General features: G+C 32.8%; 1 protein-coding gene across 1 annotated transcript; it reads right to left on the bottom strand.

Annotated features, from left to right (window-relative positions):
• Positions 1–3,281: 3,281 nt before the first annotated feature.
• On the bottom strand, positions 3,282–5,703 carry LOC111877564 (E3 ubiquitin-protein ligase UPL3-like). Its single transcript, XM_052769660.1, has 7 exons — positions 5,554–5,703; positions 5,393–5,461; positions 5,170–5,298; positions 4,944–5,066; positions 3,506–3,566; positions 3,360–3,414; positions 3,282–3,291 (listed from the first exon to the last, which is right to left on the bottom strand). The coding sequence occupies exons 1-7, from the start codon at positions 5,701–5,703 to the stop codon at positions 3,282–3,284; spliced, it is 597 nt and encodes a 198-aa protein (XP_052625620.1).
• Between the last annotated feature and the right edge of the window lie 16,742 nt (positions 5,704–22,445).

Here is a 22,445-nt window from a genome sequence, read left to right as displayed (position 1 = left end):
TTCATATCTTCTTCATACGAACTTCGTTTTCGACGTTCTTTATATCCACGCGTAGGTGAGACTACGCTCTACAACTTTCGTTTAGACTCCGTCGGCTAATTTTGACTTTATTTTTATTATTTATTTTTAATAGGCCGGGACAGAAAAACTTCGTTATAAATTCATAACTTCTTCGTTTGACGTCCGTTCTCGCCTAACTTTTTATCGCTTCGATACCAACAACGAGACCTTCGATCCTCGTTTAGATTGCTTTGGCTAAAAACCGCTCGATCTCAAATCGAGTATTTCAGGCTGCATACCGCTAAGCCGAAACTTCAATAAATCATAACTTCCTCATACGAAGTCAGATTTGGGCGTTCTTTATATATTCGGAAACCTCGTTTCAACTACTACAACATTAACCAAAGATATTAAGTTTATTTTACACTTAAATTTTGACGCTTATTTTTATTCTTAGTTAAGCAATTAAGCACAAAACACATAATACTCAAATAATACACTCTTATTATTTCAAAACGGGTTACAAAGGTTAACCTAGACTATTATATTGCTAAAAATGGCAAGCCCGGAAACATAGGCGTTACAGTTAATTATTTGACTTTTGGGCCTTCAGAGATTGAGTGTGGGCATTGGTCTTGGACAAAGCTAGGTTAGGGGTAAAATGGTCTTTTTACCCCAAATATAGACTTATGGTTATGCATTGGAACCCGATTGTTAATTGACTTTATTTTGATGTTGACAGTTCGGGAATTTGTCAGCCAGCAGCCAGGGATCGTCTACAGTGCGAAGTGAGTCTCCTCACTATGTTTAGCGGGTCGTAGGCACCAATGTCAGTCCAAGGTTATTATGTTAGGATGCTAGTTGTCTGCGTGACCTTGGCATGTGAATGTATTGATATGTATGTTGTGCGGCGCCTGATGATTATTTTATATGCTAGTATTAGGTTATGCATATATGACTTGTATGTGGGCGGGGCCCATTGATTGTGGTGTATGCTATTATTGAAACGTCCCAAAAATACAACCCAAAAAATTTTGTTTTAACATTACCAAACACCACAACATCAAATGTTATATAATAAAACCATATATCGTATGTCTCAAAATGCCATGGTAAATGTATCAAATCAAAACTGAAGTCAATATCATATCAAAATATTTGAACAAAACTCTCAGGATAAAACTGCAACTGTGGTGTGTGTCATGCCATCATCCCGAGCTCTTCCCCTTGCTAGCGGATGTACCTGAAACCAAAACTGAAATTGTAAGCACAAAGCTTAGTGAGCTCCCCCAAACTACTACATACCATACAATAACATATAAAGCAACTACTGGGCCTTGCCCACTGCATCAGACCGAAGTCCGGAAGCTATATCGGATCGAAGTTCGGAACTAACCAGGGCGTTGCCTTCTACATCGGACCGAGGTCCGGAACTGCATCGGACCGAAGTCTGGAACTAACCAAGGCCTTGCCCTCTGCATCGGACCGAAGTCCGGAAACTACATCGGACCGAAGTCCGGAACTGGCTGAACATAGCATAGCATAATCATAACTACTAGCATAAATACATATACTGCATACTGCATCGGACCGAAGTTTGGAACACATAACACAGAGACAGGCTTGAATCACAAAGACATCAAGCACACTGAACTACTGCATCAGACCAAAGTCTGAAACTACTGCTAACTAAACAGGTCGGCATTGTGGCTGTAGACCCGTTCCTACTGAAAGGAAACTCACCTCGTAACGCTGGCTGCTGAGATGCTAAATCTGAAACTGGTTGACTGCTGCTCCGGAACTCCCCGGCTACAAATCCTATTAACAGTAAATCAGATACTGATAACTATTCTCAGGGTAAAATGACTATTTTACCCCTAGTCAAAGTCAACTTCATGGTCAAAGTCAACTTTCAATTATGTAATATCCCAAAAATACAAGCCAAAAATTTCATTTTTTTAAATAAGTCAATTCATAAAAACTTCGATATAAAAGTTTCATAATAAAGCTTTATGTCTGAAAACCAGCCACATCATAATAATATGTCAGAGTACATCCCCGAAAAATCCATAATGCGGAAAACAAGAGTGTGTGTGTGATATGTCGCTACCGCGCCAGCTCCTTCCCCTAGTTGAAGAGGTACGTGAAACCAAAATAGTAAACTATAAGCACGAAGCTTAGTGAGCTCCCCCATAATACCTCATACCATGTAACCATATAATGAACAGCTAGGAGATACGGGCCTCGCCCACACTCATGGAGATACGAGCCTCGCCCACACTCCGCTATCTGGGAGATACGGGCCTCGCCCACACTCATGGAGATACGAGCCTCGCCCACACTCCGCTATCTGGGAGATACAGGCCTCGCCCACACTTCGCTATCTGAGAGATGCGGGCCTCGCCCACACTCAGCTACTAAGCCATAACATACAAGTATCACACAGACAACGAATATAAACAATTGTATCATATTAGCATATATCATGGCACAGACTCGCCGAGTCCCTCTCCTACTATCCCAGTTCTACTCATCAAGTCCATCTTCCCCACTACTAGAAAAAAGGCCTTTTACGACGCTCATTGCGCGTCGTAAAACGCTCAGACGACGCGCAAATGCGTGTCAAGGAAGGCCCTGTCATAAAGAGAGACGACGCGCATTTACGATGCATATTTATGACGCGCATTTACGACGCGCGGTTATGACACGCATTGCGTATCAAGGAAGACCCTGTCATAAAGGTAGATGACACGCATTTGCGTGTCGTAACCTTACGACGCGCGTGTTTATGACACGCAATGCGTATCAAGGAAGCCCCTGTCAAGAAAGGCCATGTCATAAATGAAGATGACACACATTTTTGCGTATCATAATTTTAAATGTTCTAAAAAAATATTTATATATTTATTAATTTTTAAATTAAATTTGCATTTAATGTCTCATAATAGAAATAAAATATCATATACAAAAAATACAATCCATTGCATAAAATTTAATGTCATACAATTCTATTTTTTACAATATCTAAATTTGCATCTAATCTACTCTCTACATCAAATTCCAACTAAGTAAAGTTGCATCTTGCCTTTCATAATTCTTTAAGACTAATGCTGCAAGATTTGAATCAAGTGGCTTCATATTCCTTTCTTCCACCAACTTTACCTGATGCACAAAATACACATAAATAAAAAAAACATTGTAGAGGAAGGGGTAATTTGGGAAAATGTGAGGGGTATCCTCTACAAAACAAAACAAAAAATATCCTTTGCAAGATTTGCTCTTTAGTATCCTCTGCAAAACAAAATAAAAAATATATATCAAAAAATTAAATTTTTTATAGTTTTATATTATAATTATGCCTAGAGTATTGCATACCTGAAGAACCATTTGTTAGCTCTACAACACTTTTTGAATCTGATGTTGTATGTTGATATAATAAACAAATAACTAAAAGTAGGTTGTTATTTCTTAAAAAGTAATTCAACTTTGGCATATTATAGCTTACCTTCTCTGTTGGTGGCAACTGCAATGAGTTCTTTCACGGCTATATCAGAAACAAGATAAAACTACAGAAAAAAATGTAGGTTAACTCAGCAAATGATAAACCAATAGTTGGTAATTTACAATCTTTCTTTCATCATACAATCTTTATTCTTTAGGTATAATGTATTTATTAATCCAACAATATTGACATTATGCATAACTTGAATTCAAATATAAATTGGACAAGATATAATGTCTTTCTTAAGCAAATAGTTCAATATGCTACCCCACTATCGTTGACTATTACAAAAATTAGGGCCAAATCTAACAGTAGAATGTTTATGACAATTAAGGCCTCATTTGGAAGCCAGCAACAGTAATACAAGCTAGAAAAGAGGGAACAGGTGGTGTTTTTAAGTTATAATTTTGAATAGAAAAGGCAAAACTTCTATAACAACTACTAAAGCAACTGAAGTTAATATCATGATGCCTTCCTCAGATCCTGATGCTAATCTGGTATGCTTGCTTCCAATTTATTTTTCTTAAAAAACTTTCTAGAGGTAGTTACGTCATTTGCACACACAAGAGATTGAAAACAAGTCCTGGTCAAAGTTTCTGCCAAATATACAAATTTTGTATGTTATTATCGTACAAAATATAGAAAAAGAGGTGAATATGTAATTTTTATTAGCTGATTCTTTCTATATCACATGTCTCACCTGTTATCAATAAAATCTAAAACCTAAAATGATCAATTTTTAAATAAACGAATTGAAATTGGGACGTGTAAAGAAGTGTAAATGCAAACAATAAGAATGTTATAATTGGGTAAAGTTTTCAAAATACAATGCCTTGATAAGAAAAAAATTTGAAAATAGAATGTCTTAAAAAAAGAAATGAAAGTATGGTGCAATATAATACACAAATAAATGAACCATATTCAAAGGAATGGGAATTTGAAGGATCTGGAATCTCAAGAAATTGGATTCTCTCACACATTTGGTTGATAAGAAATAGATTGGAATTTGTAAACAATATGAAGAGGAAAAGTAAATGGAAATGCAAGAGATATGTTTACTTGTGAGATATAGGGTTAAAAGGGTAGTTAGAGTATTTACTATTTATAAAGAGACAGTGTTGCAAACATGATGCGGTATTAGAATGGAATCAAATTCCAGTTCCAATCCGAATTCCAATTCTGGCCAAATCACACAGAATATGACATAAAGGTGACTTAGACCACAAAACATCATAACTCAAGTGTAAAAGAAATCCAGATAATTTAGGGTTCTGTGACTTCTTTATCAATTTGATTCAAAACTACTTCTAATCAGATTTGTCTAAAATCCAGACATTTTTATCTATATTTGCATCAAAGTCTTATTGAGAAGAGGGGAAACAATACTTTTCAATCAAAAAACCATTTATTTGTGATAGAAAGAAATGAAAAGTTTGTTTACCTTGGTGGAATAGGGAGGAAGCGTGAGGTAGTTGGCACATGCCATGACACTTGGCAAATCATCATCTGCAGATTCTGACACTCCACCCGCAGCATTTGATGCAGTGTTGTTGGAACTTTGAAGAGCGTTGTAATTAATAAAGGGTTAGTGACTGAGGAGGGGCAATTTCGTAATTCACCTAGATAAAATTTTGAAAACAAGGGGTGGTTGAGGGGGTTTTTTTTACCTTTCTGACAATGGTCAACTTAGGGTTCAAGACAGCCAAGCCACCTGGAGGAAGCTGAGGTGCACCAGTAACAAACTGACAGAATGCCCTTTGCTGTTCTGGATTGAACTCTCCCATTATCTCAAGCAACTAACAAAGAGACATAAACAAAATTATTAATATTAACTATACTATAAATTTATAAATCTTCCCTGAATATCGCTAAAAAAAATAAATTACTCACATTAATTACTACAGGGCTCTTGGATGTGTATCCATGGTCGAATTTTATGTGTTCCACAAGTGTATCAGCCTGCATTTAAAAGAAACATGAATTCTCTACATCATATCATTTCCAAAAAAAATACATGTTATGTTTAAGTAGAAAAAAGATGAGCAAATTACCTCCCACATTTCTCTACGCCCACAGAGTAACATACACACGAAAGTCGTCATTTGTAAGTGGTTGTATATCATTTGATGCCTGAAGCACTTTGAAGGTTGTTCTGATGAAGTAACTGGATTTGTGAAGTTATATACTGATAGAACAGCCATGTTGGCTTGTTAGAAGGAATTTAACTTTAAGTTGACTCACACCTCTATGTCTTTAGAGTTTATGTTAAATATGGCTTTACTTTTATAATAATCTAGAAGACATGGAAGATCCAAAAAAGAAGTTCCCTCTGGATGCAAAGGATTACAAGTTATATGAGGAAATTGGTGAAGGAGTCAGTGCATCCGTGTACAGAGCTCTTTGTGTTCCACTAAAGGAGACGGTTGCAATCAAGGTTCTTGATCTGGAGAAGTGTAATAATGACCTGGTATGTTAGTTTCTCTCTCTATGTCTTTCATCTCACCATTTGGTCATGTTTTATGTATTACATGCACAAACACATATATGTTGATGTATCTATACATCTAGGACTCTAAAATGGAATGGTATAAAAGAATGTTGACATTGTAGTTACATCTAGGACTCTAAAATAGGAACACCCTACAATTTGTACCTGTTGAACTAGTCACCAAAATTGTAAGAATCACGATCCAAATACTTGGAACGCTGGATGTCATCTCCACAATGGAAAAATGGAACATCCTATAATTTGTCATATGGATTAAAACAACTATGTTTGTACAAGAAAAAATCACAACCTAGGGAAGTGCTATTACACTTGTTGCTAAATGGTTTATCACCACCTTTAGGCCATTTAAAGATCAAATCCACTAAAGCTTTTATGCCACCAGCTTCTACAATAGCTCCCTGAAACAAAATTATCCATGTTATTGAGATATGAAATAAATAAATAAGAAGTCAAAGGTTTGACATTTGACAAACAAATATAACCAAAAACCAACCTTGTGTTCTTCCCCAACAGAAAGATTCCAAAGCCCTCCAGCAGCCTCTTCTGCCACCAGTCTGTTCATAGATCTTGCTAAGCCTGCAAGAATGGTGATGCCGCCACAGCTTTTGCAAAAGTAGGATTCATTGAAAGATTTGCTATTGCCTACAAAATATAAAATTAAATGTTAAACTTTTATGTTCTAACTGCAATCAACTCATCAAAAAGACTGCATTTTTTTCAAGAAAACATGAAAAAGGGTTTAAAGATTCAACCTTCGGAGGCCACCTTTGCGCTCATTAACAGGCCCAGTCCAACTACACACTAATTGGTTTCCTGATCAGGCCCAAAATCAGAAGGCTTGATTTTATCTACAACAAAAAAAAATCAAAATGCATCAAGAGATTGAAAGTAGAAATATAATTCAAGAAGAAAACAATGGAAACATAATTCAAATTGATAAGTCACAATGAAAAGGAAATCCATGGAGGTTGATGATGAGATCTTCAGCCCTCATGCAACTAAATAATCAACATCCACAAAAAGGAAAAGAAGTAGATTATATGGATATAAACATAGAGTTTCTTCAATTTTCCAATGAAAGCCAAATAAGTGAAGAAAATTATAGAGTTCTGTTTCAAATTTGGTACTTTACCACGAACTAGAAACCCTTACAGAGTAAGCACAGACACAATCTTAATTTGACGATTTGGAAATATAAAATTTATCAATTTTGTGCCCTTTAAATCAAACATCATCAATTTTGCATTCTGACTCAAACGTTATCCACTGAGCGACCTAAATTACAAATTTAAAATAACCAATTTTGGAAATTCCAATTTGGGTGTACAATAAGAAACATTCATCCAGAGGTGAACAAGCGTCTAATCTATTTCAAATAACAGAATTCATCTGAATATAATCTTACCAGCTTCTCTACATTGTTTGAAGAAGTGCATTTAAGGTTGGGTCGTGTCGATTGGGGAGCCAAGTCGCAGAAAATGGAATGAAGCCATTAGGAATGTCGGTTGGGTAGCTCTGCATTAGCAAATATAATTGATTAGAAAAAGGAATCAATCAGCAAATCGAAGTGCATATACACATCTTTTATGAAAAAAACCCTAAGTCGTCGGTGTCTTAGTCGATACCTTGTACCAAAAAACCCTAAATCGTTATGAGAGAGGAATGAGGCCTGAATCGCTTTCGTGAGACTCACTGAGAACAACACCGAGCAAAACCCTAAATCTTCGAGGAGTCGCAGTCTCCATAACATCCGCCGCACACAATAACATATTCATGAAAGACGGATTTTATATGTTGATAAGGGCAACATTAGACGGCGAGACACTGGTTCTCATGGAGAGATTTTATTTTTAGAACATGTTGAAGGCGCTAGAGATGGTATCGTCGTCGTGAACTCCTGAAGAGTCAGTGTGGGTTGGAGGTAGTGGAGGTGGGTGAGGGGCGGAGACGAAGGAGAAGAAGAAAGCAGTGTTTAAAATATTTGGGGATTTCATTTTCCCTCTACAAGGAGAGACGCGCGTTTCTTAAAAAAAATATAAAACGACGTTCATATAGGACGCACATTTTAGATAAAGGGCCCTCCGTGTTTTTAATATTTTTACATGAGACACTAATTTAAGGGCACTCAGTAATGCGCGACCTAAATCCTTCAAAATTTTGAAGAGATGACACTTTTTTAATGTCGCTCTCTAATGCGTAACATAAATCAAAGAGCGTCGTGTTTTGCGCGTCGTAAAAGGCCTTTTTTCTTGTAGTGCCCACTCATTGAGTCACCCTTAACTTACTTCTAGGGACGATTAGACTGACTCACGATCCGACTCACCGAATCCGAGAACAACTCACCGAGTCCCACGTGCAGATCTCCTACTCGCTTCGAAATCCTCACCAGAGCATCCATCTTGAGGATTTGGTTTCTGGGACTATTGCTACACGTTAAATTGCTAACTCCGCGTGCAGCTACGAAGGGTTGGACCTTCTACACTTAAACCCTTCTTAACTCAATAACAGCTCATATGACTCGCCGAGTTTGAAGAACAACTCATCGAGTTCCATGCAATCTTCATAAGACTCGCCGAGTTGTTTATCCAACTCGTCGAGTCTAAGATCATCTTCATAGAACCCGCCAAGTCCACTTTGGAACTCATCGAGTCCTTTCAACTTTCCTCCCATACAGACCAAATCTGAGACATGCAACGGTTCCAAACCATAGATCTAAGCTCCTAGGGCATGCTTATCACGTTAAGTTGCACACTTTACGTGCATGCATGGCCCTATGAGCTCCAAAAGGCAATTTCAAGCTCTTTATGAGGTCATACACTCAACAGGGACCTCAATCACTTCTACCACAGAGACTTTACACTTCCAAGATGTCCATAAGGTCCAGATCTGAAGTCCTTTTAGAACATAGAGCATGAACACGTGGAGGTTGAGGTTTTAGGGCTTGAAAACCACCAATTAGGGACAAAAGGGGATCTAATGAACTAGTGATCAAGATAGGAACTTTTCTACCTGAATGGAAGCTTTCCACAGTATAGATTTTGGATCTACTTCCCCTTCTTGCACTCTTCAACCTCCTCCTTCTTCTACTAAGCTCCGAACTTCCTTCATAAGGCCAAGATCACTCACAAGAACAATATGGGGGCTAGGGTTTCTCTCTACAGCTCTCTGGAAGTGTTAGGGACAAATGAGGCCAATTTAGAGCGTTTAAATAAGGTGAAAACACCCGGGTTAGGGTTTTTGTCCAAACAAGGTCTACTCGCCGAGTCCGGGACCCGACTCGCCGAGTTGATCGCTCAAGTCCCGCGTCCCTTCCCGCCTCTACTCGGCTAGTTGGACCTTCAACTCGTCGAGTCCAAGGCCAAAATGCAAAGTATATAACAAAAGAATACGTACCAAGAACCAGGTGCTACAAATTGACCGGACTCGCCGAGTTGGGCCGCCAACTCGTCGAGTCCCTAACACCTTTTTTAATCCTCTGCCCACTTCAACTCGTCGATTTTGGCAAAAACTAGACGAGTTCTTCTTCCATACTAACATCGAATCTAACTTCATCCGACTCGCCGAGTACGATGAACAACTCGTCGAGTTCTCCTTCATCAAATGAACACGTCTGACTGTGACTCGCCGAGTTGTATGAACAACTCGTCAAGTCTGCTCTTGAGGCAAGAAGATTGCCTTGGACTTGCCGAGTCATGGAGTAGACTCGTTGAGCCCCTCCATTTCTAATTCGGCTTCCTAAATCACCGATTCTAATCTTTACTCATCCAACTCGTAGCACAAAAAGGGGAAAGTAATTTGGGGATCACGAACCGACTTGTCGAGTCCTAAGAACGACTCGTTGAGTCTCATGCATGCTAATACTATACAGTCGAATTTAGTCAAATTTAGTCAATTTCAGTGCATCCTATCCATAGATCCGGGTCCCTAGGATTGGTTTTACACGTAAAATTTCCAGCTTTACGTGCATGCAATAACAAATAGAGCTTAAATACCCAACATAAGCTAAAAGTGGAATTCTAGGTTTGGAATGGGAACTTGGCTCAATAAAGGTGGCAACCTTGAGCTCATGGAACTCTGAAATGCATAGATCTGAATCCCATTCATCTCAACTACTTCTCAAATCGACATCAAAGGCAAGAAATGACTCAAATTAACAATAACAAGCTTTTAAGAGGATCTAAATGCTAGGAATTAAATATTCGAGTTTCATACCTCAATGGGAATTGAAATGTGACCAGAAACTCGGATCCTCTTTGCTCTCTTTGAATACCCTTTTTCTCTCTTCTTCTTCTTCTAACCCCCAAAATGCACCAAAATCCTTCACAAGGTGAAAAAAATACTTCAAAATGCTAAAGTAAATGCTAAGGTTTGACAAGGGACGTTCTGAAGGTGATGGAGGCTGGTTTAGGGCTCATAAGGTTGTTTAAATAGGGTGCAAACCCATGAAATTAGGGTTTCATCCAGACTGGCAGAATCGCCAAGTCCAAGAATATAGACTCGTCGAGTCGCCGGCTAAACCCACGTGCCAAACTCGTCTCTACTCGACGAGTCGAGCTTCTGACTCGTCGAGTATAGTTTAAGAACAGGGAAAAATGCTATGTTTAGATTATATAACGCCCGCAGATCCGGGCTAGTCAATTTAGAGACAATGGGCGTCAAAATTAAAGTGTCAGATAAGCCCGATATCTTCACATAAAGTTGTATTGGTCGAAATAAGGATTTCGGGAATATAAAGAACGCCGAAATCTGAGTTATAACGAAGAAGTTATGACCCGTCGAAGTTTTGCGATGGGACCGACACGATACCGGGAAGCATAAATAGTGAATTTATGATAGAGATACTTTTAGCCTTAGAGATCTAAATGAAAGTCATAGAATATGTTAAACTGAGAGCATCCACAAAAAGAACGCCCAAATCTGACTTCGTATGAGGAAGTTATGATTTTTCGAAATTTCGGCCTAGTAGTGTACAACCCAAAGTTCGAATATTAGATCAAGCGGTTTCTAGCCGACACAACCTAAATGAGAATCAAAGATCTCGTTAATAGTAGTGTAACGGTAAAAAGACAGATGAAAACGGACGTCGGATGAAGAAGTTACGGATTTTTAACAGACCAATCCTGTCCCGACCTGTTGAAAATATAAAATTTAAAATAAATTCAAAATTAGCCGACGGAGTCTAAATGAAAGTTGTAGAGTATGTTTCTGCCTACGCGTGGATATAAAGAATGTCGAAAACGGAGCTCGTATGTGAAAGATATGAATTTTTGAAGTCGGGAAGGAAAGTTGCGAATCTGCGAGGGGGTGATGATGTGGCCACATCTCAGTCGTTGCTTCCTGACCACAGACTCGCTTCAGATGGGTGACAGCTGGCTCGCTACGCAGCGCATACAAGAAGAACGCAGCGCGTTCAAGGAACGCCTCGCGTCCGAAGGGAACGCTGCGCATAATTCGTATCCTTCATGCGATTCGAGGAGGTCCACGTCGCCCCAACAGCTCTGCGACACGTGTTGTACGACCGAAGCTACGCCCCACGTAGACAAAGGGACCACAACGCGTACCTGCGAGGCCTCACACCTATAAATAGAGGTGCAAAGGCAGCCAAGATTTTCACACCAAAACTCATTCCTTCTCTCATTACTTTCTCTCTCTAGGGTTTCTAACCTCCTCCTAAGCCTAGGTAAGCCCCCTAGCACCCGAAGGAAGCCCCGAGACTCCCGGAGTCCCGAGAAAAAGGGTCTTTCGGTTTAGAAACGCTGCTCCGAGCAAAACCCGGTTTTCTTTAAAACCCGTTGTAAGTGAGTTATGCATACGTTATTTTTAATATAGCTTTTATTTAATTATAGTAACGTTATTAGGAACTTATAATAACTCTTGGACTATTAGTATGGGTTATATAAGTATTCTTTAACACTTATATAATAGTAATAATAGCTAGACTATTAATTAGTTGCGGTTAACGTTAGACTAAACCCTAGTGACATTGATATTAGGTTTTATCGAGGGATAATTGTTTTGAGATAACGAAGCGCCGTTCGAAGGCAGAATCACCACCTAATCAGGTGAGTGCATAGTTACTTTCATCTTACACATAGATATGAAGTATTTTATAAATTACGTGATATATGTGCATATTATCTGAGTACTTGCTATCTATGCTGGGTGAACGATTTTATACATGTTTTAAATGATTTAAAGTGTATATGTATTTTATATCTACGATAATATGTTGGGTAAAACATGAGTAGATGTAATAAATGGAGTCTGAGTTGGATGATAAGTTGAGAGGTGATGTAGACCATGAGGTAAGGGTGAGAGGTGGACGATGTGAGAAGCCTTTCCTAAATGATGGCCTCGTCATCTAGCAGAGTATGGATGACAACCACAGACTATTCTAGACAGTCTAGTGGAACACTAGCAGGCTCACAACCTGTAGGTGTTGTGAACGATGTGTTCACCCGGTGTACTCTAAACCCTGGCGATCATGCAGACTTGGTACCTAAACCCTGGCGATCATGCAGACTTGATGCCTAAACCCTGGCGATCATGCAGACTTGATGCCTAAACCCTGGCGATCATGCAGACTTGATGCCTAAACCCTGGTGATCATGCAGACTTGATGCCTAAACCCTGGCGACTATGCAGACTTAGTGCCTAATCCCTGGTGACTATGCAGACTTAGTGCCCGTTGTGTAAACCGTGGTAACGATGGACTTTGTGCCAATTCCTTAGGATGATCCTTAGGAATAAATGAACGAGGAATAACTGATTCTTCGGGTAGATCCTTAAGAGTATATAAGATAATAGGGATGGGTAATTGAGTTGATTGTTTGATGTTTAAACATAATAATTATATTATTGTGGGTTGAAAACCCTATGTACTCACCAGGTTTCCCAACCTGACCCACTCAAGCTTATTTGAATCACAGGTGCCGATATGAAGTTACATTACACTGAGAGATTAAAGAGGTGTAGATCACTATTGTAAATGAATGTAAGTTTTGTTTATGCTTATGTTTCTGTATTGACGATGACATCCTAAATGTTTTAAAATGAATAAAAATACATTTCTTCGGAAACGCTTTGATAACATATTTATCATGTTTTACTGGGAACCAATTCCGCAACTTTTTTTTATCAAAAGAAGTACTCTGATTTTTATAAAGCATAAACAAAATCGGTCTTTTCTTAGCCGTGAAAATGGGGATGTTACTGATTACATACCAGAAATGGGGCGTTACAATTATATTTGTGATTTTTGCATGTGTTGGAATGTTTATATGATTATATATATGTGAGTGTGGGTGGGGCCCATATCTCATCATTATTCGAGTGTCGGCGGGGCCTGTATCTCATCATTAGCTGAGTGTGGGCGGAACCTGTATCTCATCATTATTCGAGTGTGGGTGGGGCCCATATATCATCGTTATCCGAGTGTGGGCGGGGCCCGTATCTGCTAATTGTATGATATGTGTGATATGTGGTAGTTAGGGGGGAAACTCATTAAGCTTCGTGCTTACGGTTTTCAATTTGGATTCAGGTACTTCGGTTTTCAAAAAGAAGAGCTCATGATGATTGCAGAGCACGCACCATATGCTTCTGCCTTGGATGTCTTACTCTGATTTTACAGAAATTTATAAAGTTGTTTTATGTATATGTTTGGATGTCATTGATAAATACTGTTTTATCTATTATTAAAAATGAAATTTCTGGGACCATATTTTGGATGTTACACGAGGGTATTCCATCCTAATGATGGTTGGACTCATAATGTGTTGGCATTTCAACCCAATGGTTGAGGGCTTGGGTTTTTTCAACCCGATGGTTGATTGAACCCATAAATGAGGGGCCTGGGGTATTTAAACCCGATGGTTGATTGGACCCATAGTATGATGTTATTGTATATGTGCTATCTATTTGTGGGTTGGTACATTAGTGTAACTCACTAAGCTTTGGGCTTACAGTTTTAGGTTATGTTTCAGGTACCTCAGATGATCACGGGAAGACGAAGGTGTGGTCGTGCACCTCCTCATGTTTTGATTTATGATTTTTGGAAACTCTGATATTAAACATGTTTTGAAAACTAAATTGTAAACAATGGTGATTAGTGGATTGATTTTAAAAGTTTAAACGTTTAATGAATTTTAAGGATGTTACAACAACTAAATTAGTACAAAAACAAAAATAACTTATTTTGCAAAAAATATATATATTAAAGACTAAATGTGAACAAAAATATTAAGGATTAAATATGTACAAAAGTGAGTGATATATTACCCTATTAAATTATTTTTACCGGATAACCTAGAGTAACCAATTATAGGGATTAAATGTATACAGTTTAACAAGTTGAAGGAGTAAAAATAAAAAAATAAAAATAAATAAAAAAAACTCGTTAACCAAATATATAGAAATTGAAAATTCTATTTATTAGAGGTGGTTACCTGTTTTATTTAAGCTTGTGCATGTACGAAAACCTTTTCCTGTCAAAAAGGTTAGAGATTCACATGCTCAAAGTTTTTTTTGGAAAATTGTTCACATGTCTTAGTTCTTTTGGATAAATTGTCCACATGTTTAAGGTTACTAACACTCGTTTAGTAAGGAGATCCATGACTCCATGTGATTCCCCAAATATTATATATATATATATATATATATATATATATATATATATATATATATATATATATATATATATATATATATATATATATATATGGAAAAGTTCAATAGAGAACCATAATTATGGGTTCTTCAAGTAACCAAATATTTTTTTAAATTTCTAGAGCTTATTCTTTATCGAAAAAATTTAAAAATATCTAAATTCATATATTAACATTGTGAATGTGAAAAATATTTTTCGGATTCACCGTGTGAATTTTCGAAAATTCGCATTGTGAATTTGACGTAAAAAAAATCGAATTTTATATCATTGGAAAAAGGATAAAAAGTTATGATTTTCTGTATTTTTAATTTTTTTTTTTTGATAAAAAATAAGTTTTAAAAATTGAAAAAAAGATTGGTTCCTTGGTTAATTATGGTTCTCTATTGAACCTCACCCTATATATATATATATATATATATATATATATATATATATATATATATATATATATATATATATATAGAGAGAGAGAGAGAGAGATTTTTGAGAATTTAAAGGCAGGTTTGAGTCTATTTTGGCTATTAAGTGGCTCCGTCCATGATATCAGTCATATTTTTGTGTGTTGTATAGTAATCAAAATACAAAATTAAAATATTAAAATTTATATATTATTAAAACATTACAATTGTTTTGTTAGTAGGTTATTATAAAATTTTATAAAGAATTTTTATAAAAAAAATTAAATATTCTCCTACTTTTTGTTCCTACATGTCCTCCTACCCAATGAAATGGTGACATGTGTAATATTTAATGCTCGTTTAATGAAATTTAATGATATTTTAGGATACTAATAAGACACATGTCATTATTTAAATGGGTAGGAGGATTGGTAGGATCAAAAGGTAGGAGAACATTTAATTTATCTTTTATAAAAATTGAAACATAAGGAGTTAATGACAATCTTATCATTATCCCTGACTTGCAATCAAAATCTTAATACAAATTTTAATCTCTCGCAATATTTATAGTCACGGTTACAAATATAAATTAAAATAACCAACAATATATATATATATATATATATATATATATATATATATATATATATATATATATTTATTTATTTATTTATTTATTTATAACTCTAACTTCAAGTTTGAGTACAAAACATTATTCAACCAAAACTACCAAATTCAAATGATATCATTATTTTTAAAGCATTTGATACAAAATGCAAATAATCTTCTATTTGAAAATAACAATTTTGAATCTGCTTATAGCAAATTTTTATATTCATATTTTTTCCCTTCAATTAATTTTGAATTAATTATTTTCATCCTAAATTTTTATAAAATTATATTATTGGTATCTTGTAAGTTGAGACTCCAATCCCTTATTATATTTTAAAATAACATTTTATGTCCCTTATATAATTTGTTTTTATAGTTATCATTTTCATTAATATTAATTTTCATTAATTATGTTTTTTTATTAATTGTTATTTATAGTATTGTACCAAATATGATATATTTTCAAATTTTATTTTTGTTCCTATCTTTCATACATAATTATTAAGATATAAACTTTATATATATATATATATATATATATATATATATATATATATATATATATATATATATATATATATATATATATATATATATATAATTCCAACTTCGAGTCTCTAAATACAAAACACTATTCATTTGGTTTTTACTTTTAAACAGACCAAAACTATCAAATTCAGATTATATTATTATTTTTAAAACATTTGATACAAAATGCAAATAACCTCTTATTTGGAAATAACAATTAATATGCTTGTAGCAAATTTTATATTTACACTTTTTCCTCTCAACTAATTTTGAATTCGTTATTTTCATCCCTAATTTTTATAAAATTATATTATTGGTATTTTGTAAGTCACGATTCTGGTCTCTTATTATATTTTAAAGTAACATTTTATGTCCTTTATATAATTTGCTTTTATAGTTTTCATTTTCATTAATATTAATTTTCAATAATTATTTTTTTATTAATTTTTATTTGTAGTATTGTACCAAATATGATATATTTTCAAATTTTATTTTTGTCTGCATCTTTCATACATAATTACTAAGATTTAAACTTTGTTTTTATACTTTTATGTTCTACTTTGCAAATGGTTACCTTGAGACCTTTATTTTTTTTAGCAAGAGATGATAAAAGATTAACAAACATTGAATGTAATTATAGATGTTCTATTGCTTGATTTTATATGATCAAAATATGTTAACTCAAGATCATCACCATAAAACTGCATAAATTAGTATCACTATAATAGGAAATAACATTGTAGTTTGCAATTTTTGGTTATGATTGAAAGTAACTATGTTGAAAGTTGTCTCAAAATTTCTCCTACAAACCTTATCCATGTCAAGCTGCGGTTTCAATATACTGAGCTTTCGCAGCATTGCACGGACGGTCCAAACCCTAGTTTTATACAAATTACTAACTTGAATCTGACTAGAAAAATGTTATGCTTTCAGGCCTAAATGACGAAATAATTTGTAAAAATGAATGTTTTATATTCATGATAACCATATTATTATAAGATATATTAAAACGCTTATATGGTTATATATACATTTAGATATGTGTGGTCAAATGACCACTTAAATTAAATGTATATATTTTAATTATTAAATTAATATTTATTATGGTAATAATATAAACCGTTGATGGATTGATTTTATTAGAATATACCCTTACCATTGTATGTTGAGTTTGTGGTTTGCCTTAAGATCATCTATATCCCTTACATCTCTCAAATTAGGTTATATATTTATCTATATATACATGTGATGAGAGACATATTCATATACGAAATAGACACAAGTCTTTATGATGTGGGTTTTGGAGAGAGTTCTTAAGGTCAACTTGAAAATCAACTTTGTTCATAAGATGTGTAATATTTTTTAATGTTTAATTTTCTTTTAACTAAATGTGAGGCCAAATATATAACTAGATTTGAGATCAAATATATAAAGTTCAAGCTTTCATGTTCTATATATAGTTATTAAAATAACTAACACCATGCTTCCAAAACCAACTAAATACAAAAAAGAAATGAAGTTATTGCATGTAACTCCATGAAAATCTACATCATTGCATTTTTGCTTGTTTCTTCTTTGAAAACTCCTTTTCTTCATTTATATGATTAGCTTTGCCTTCTTTTATCATTTGCCAACAATAACATCAATATGTCCTTTCTGAATTTGCTTTACTGACCTTGCTTACTTGATCTCCCTTGTGTTATCTCTCATTTTCTCCCTTTTGATAAGCAACATGGAATGTCCTCTATTTTATTTGGCTTTTAAGTTTATCATTTTGCTTCTTTTGTTGGCCTATTGTCCACCAAAAAGTAAATGAGATGGGTCATGGGTGTTTGTACTTTGCTTTTGATTTTCTTTTTTCCTTGTGCAGCCCGCATACGGTATGGACTAAAGATGATGTGTTTGGGTTTTACTAAAGATGATATGTTTAGGTTTTACTAAAATAAAGGCTTAAAGTAACCACTAAACTTTTTAAAGTATATTCATTTGGCCATTTACCTATTTTATGTTTTTAAAAGATTAGTAGGCTTAGTAGGTTTGCATGTTTGTTTGGTGTTTAAGATAATTTGAAAAAATGGTAACGAAGATCATTGACCTTTTTGGTTTTCTAAGTTCTCATAGGCTTGCACAAAAAAAACCGGTTCAGGATCCGAACTGGTCACTAAATCGGTAAACCGGTTCACTACGAACTGAACCGATTCAAGAACCGAACCGCCGGTTTATACCCGTTCGAGATTTTAGACATTGAAACCGATTTAATAACCGTGAATCGGTTTGGAACCGATAGTCAAACCGATCGAACCGGTTTAAAATCGATTGAACCGGTGTAATCGGTTTAGATAGGTTGGAGTTTTTCTATGACGGAACCGGTTTATGGCTGAACCGGTTTTACTATTCAAGAATCGGAACCGAACCGGTTCGGTCTGAAAAAAAAAAACAGTTTGTTCACCCCTAAGTTCACATGCATCTTTTTTTCTACTTTTTTTATTATGTTTTTTTTTTCACAATTTACTTTTATAATTTATTTTTTGTTTTGTTTTTATATTCAACTAAGCCCTTTCGGAGATTTTTTTAGGAGTTAAAAATAAAATCTCATATAAATATCATAGAATAAGATTATTCTTATTCGTGGAGATTCTATAAATATTCCATTCCAAAAATGGAAATAGTTGAGATTTTTTTTACAACTTTATTTTTCTTTATATCATTTTTATATGTTTTTTCACGATCTATATTTACAATGGTTTTATTTTGTTTCTTTCATATTTTTATCTTGTTTTTACATGTTTTTTTAATCTGTTTATATATATATATATATATATATATATATATATATATATATATATATATATATATATATATAGTAGGTGTAAGACCCGTGTAATACACGGGTTTATTAAAAATAAAAATTTAATATCAATATTTAAACATTAAATTTAATATCAATATTAATTTTAGAGCTCTCATTAATTATGACATTTATTACATTATAAATATATCAATTCTTTTTCAAGGTAGCATTTATTTCTCTCAATATTATAACCGAAATAAGTTATGATATGTGAACAAATCAGAAAATTACATGTGGAAATAAATAAATTCTAAAAATCTATTAAAATGTCATGTGTCCAAATCAATGAGGACATGACATGTGACAGAAAATGAGTTTTATTTATTAGTATATATATATATATATATATATATATATATATATATATATATATATATATATATATATATATATATATATATATACTTTCTTTCTCATATGTTATTTTACAATCGGTTTTTAACACTTTCATTTTCTAATTCAATTTACATGTCTTTTCAATCAATTTTTTTTTTTCACACTTTGTGTTTATAGTTCTCACTTTTACTTCTTTTTTACATGTTTTTTCACATACATATAATGTCATTCTAGGTTATATATATATATATATATATATATATATATATATATATATATATATATATATATATATATATATATATATATATATATATATATATATATACTTTCTTTCTCATATGTTATTTTACAATCGGTTTTTAACACTTTCACTTTCTAATTCAATTTACATGTCTTTTCAATCAATTTTTTTCACACTTTGTGTTTATAGTTCTCACTTTTACTTCTTTTTTACATGTTTTTTCACATACATATAATGTCATTCTAGGTTGTTCAAAGATATATAATTTGTATTTTTTAATCATTTGTATAAAAACTATTTAAAAACTTAAGTAACTTATGTTTAAAATGCTTATTTTGACGTATCTAATATCAATGCTTTTCATTCAAATATCTTTATCTTAAGCAATTATATTGTATGAATACTTCTCATTTGTCATGTTTTTTTTTAAACTTTTTGTTAGATTTTAGAAAAATCTTCAGAAAAATTCATAAAGTTTGACTCTATTAACGAAAAAAATCATCTTTGATTTTTTTACGATTAAGTCCAAAATACTGATAAATATTTACAAAATGGCTTTTGTATCCGGTTAGCGCTTATGTTTACCGTTAAATATTTGTCATCTCGCTTTTAAACACTTATCTATATCATATCATCATATCATACTATATTATAAAAGAAACATTTTTCCTTTCATTACATTCATTTGAAACTCCCATGTATTTTTCCTTTTACCACATTCATTTGAAACTTCCATGACTTTTCAATTTCTTTTTAATAATAATTATAACTTGGTTAATAAGGTTAAATAAATATCAAATCTGAAATGTAATCATATATAAACTAAATTTTAATATTAAAATAATATCTTTACTTCTACTTACAAAGTTGTATTTATTTAACTTTTTACATATTATACTTAATTTATTAGTTTTAATATATTGTTGGATGCAAACCATTATCATTTTAAAAATATATTTTTGGAACAATTTGTATAAAATATTTAAATTATGAATTTGAATATAGCATTACAGAGTCAACTTAAATATAAATTTTAGTCTAATTTAAACAAGCCAAAAAATATCTTTGTAAATAGTTTAAAGTGATTAATTGTAGTGTCTTTCTATTAATGATTATAAGTTGGTTAGTAATGTTAAATAAATATCAATCCTTAAATATAATCATAAACATACTAAATTTCAATTTTAAGATAATATATTACTTCTACTTATAAAGTTATATCTTTGACTTCTAACAAATTATGCTTAATTTATTATATTTAATATGTTGTTAACCATTATCAGTTTAAAGTTACTATTTTTGAACAATTTAGACAAAATACTTAAATTGTTGATTTAAATATAACATTATAATATCAACTTAAATATAAATTTCAGTTCCACTTAAAAAACCAAATAATATTTTGTAATTAGTTAAAAGTGATAAATTATAGTGATAAGTGCAACAACTAAATTGTAATGTCAATTTAACTAAAATATTTCCTAAAGATATTTTTATAATCGTTAAAAGTTTTCAAATAAGTAGCTTAAAATAACTTACAATAACAATAGTTTAAAATAACTCTATATAAATGACTATATTATTACCTTTAAAATCAAAAAACAATGTTTGATGTTTTAAATAATTATAATGATATAAATAAAAACATTAAGCAAATAATTTTTAAAAATTAATTAATAATAACAACAACTATAAATAACATTAAACCATATATTATATTTAATTTTATTCATGTGTAACTCGCGTATAGAAGTCATTCGATTGAGATTATGCGGTTATAATAGATGTATATATTATCATATAATTCAAAATAATTAATATATTATATTAATTTCGTATACGTTATTATATCAAATTTAACAACAACATTGTTGCTATATTTTAAAAAAAAAAACATATATTTGTAAAGACTTCAACTATATAGGTGTTTTTGCGCAACACACGGGCATTCGCCTAGTATCTTATAATAGAGACATTTTTCTAAGCACTACATTGATTTGAAACTTATGTTTTTTCACATTTCTTTGTAATAATGACTTTTAATTACCATTTAAGAGTTTTATATTTAATGGTACTTATAACAGTAATTGATTAATCTTGGTATATATATAGTTCACGTTGATAGATTATTTTGGTAGGATTTAAAATTTTTTGGGTGATTGTATGGTAGATTGGAAGCTTCAAACAAAATGATTATGTGAAGAAAACAATTTTTTTTCAAGGTCTATTTTTGTGTTATGCATGTTCTTCTTTCGAACAAAAACATTGATTTACTGATTAATCTTGGTATATATATAGTTCACATTGGTAGATTATTTTGGTAGGATTTAAAATTTTTTGGGTGCTTGTATGGTAGATTGGAAGCTTCAAACAAAATGATTTATGTGAAGAAAATATTTTTTTTTCTAAGGTCTATTTTTATATTATGCATGTTTGTCATTCGAACAAAAAACATTGATTTGTTTTATTTAACGTTTTAACATAATTTTTCTTTTATAGGCAATATTGTCTTATATATGAAAAAAGTAAGTGAAATATGATTTTCTTTATTGTACGACAACTAACTGAGGATGAACAAATCCGAGTACAACAATTGAAGACTATTTCATTATGTTTAGAAAATAAATTAAGATGGATTTCCTTCTCTTTTCCAAAAAGATCAAAACAAGAAGCAAAATGGGTAAGAAAGACTTCGTGAAGATGGGTTATCTAAATTATTGGTTACTAACATATTAGTGTGTGTGTGTGTGTGTGTGTATATATATATATATATATATATATATATATATAAAGATTCGAC

The sequence above is a fragment of the Lactuca sativa genome, chromosome 3 (genome assembly GCF_002870075.4).
Source record: "Lactuca sativa cultivar Salinas chromosome 3, Lsat_Salinas_v11, whole genome shotgun sequence".
NCBI lineage: Eukaryota > Viridiplantae > Streptophyta > Magnoliopsida > Asterales > Asteraceae > Lactuca > Lactuca sativa.
The sequence above is the reverse complement of the archived record's forward strand: the minus strand, read 5'-3'. Positions and strand labels throughout refer to the sequence as shown.

Excerpts from the sequence above, each read along its gene's own strand:
- LOC111877564 (XM_052769660.1), bottom strand. The coding sequence starts at position 5,703 with ATGGCTGTTCTATCAGTATATAACTTCACAAATCCAGTTACTTCATCA. Across the intron at positions 5,462-5,553 it reads GGCGTAGAGAAATGTGGGAG|GCTGATACACTTGTGGAACA; the intron begins GTAATTTGCTCA and ends TTTTAAATGCAG. Across the intron at positions 5,067-5,169 it reads AGTTGACCATTGTCAGAAAG|CTTCAAAGTTCCAACAACAC; the intron begins GTAAAAAAAACC and ends AATTACAACGCT.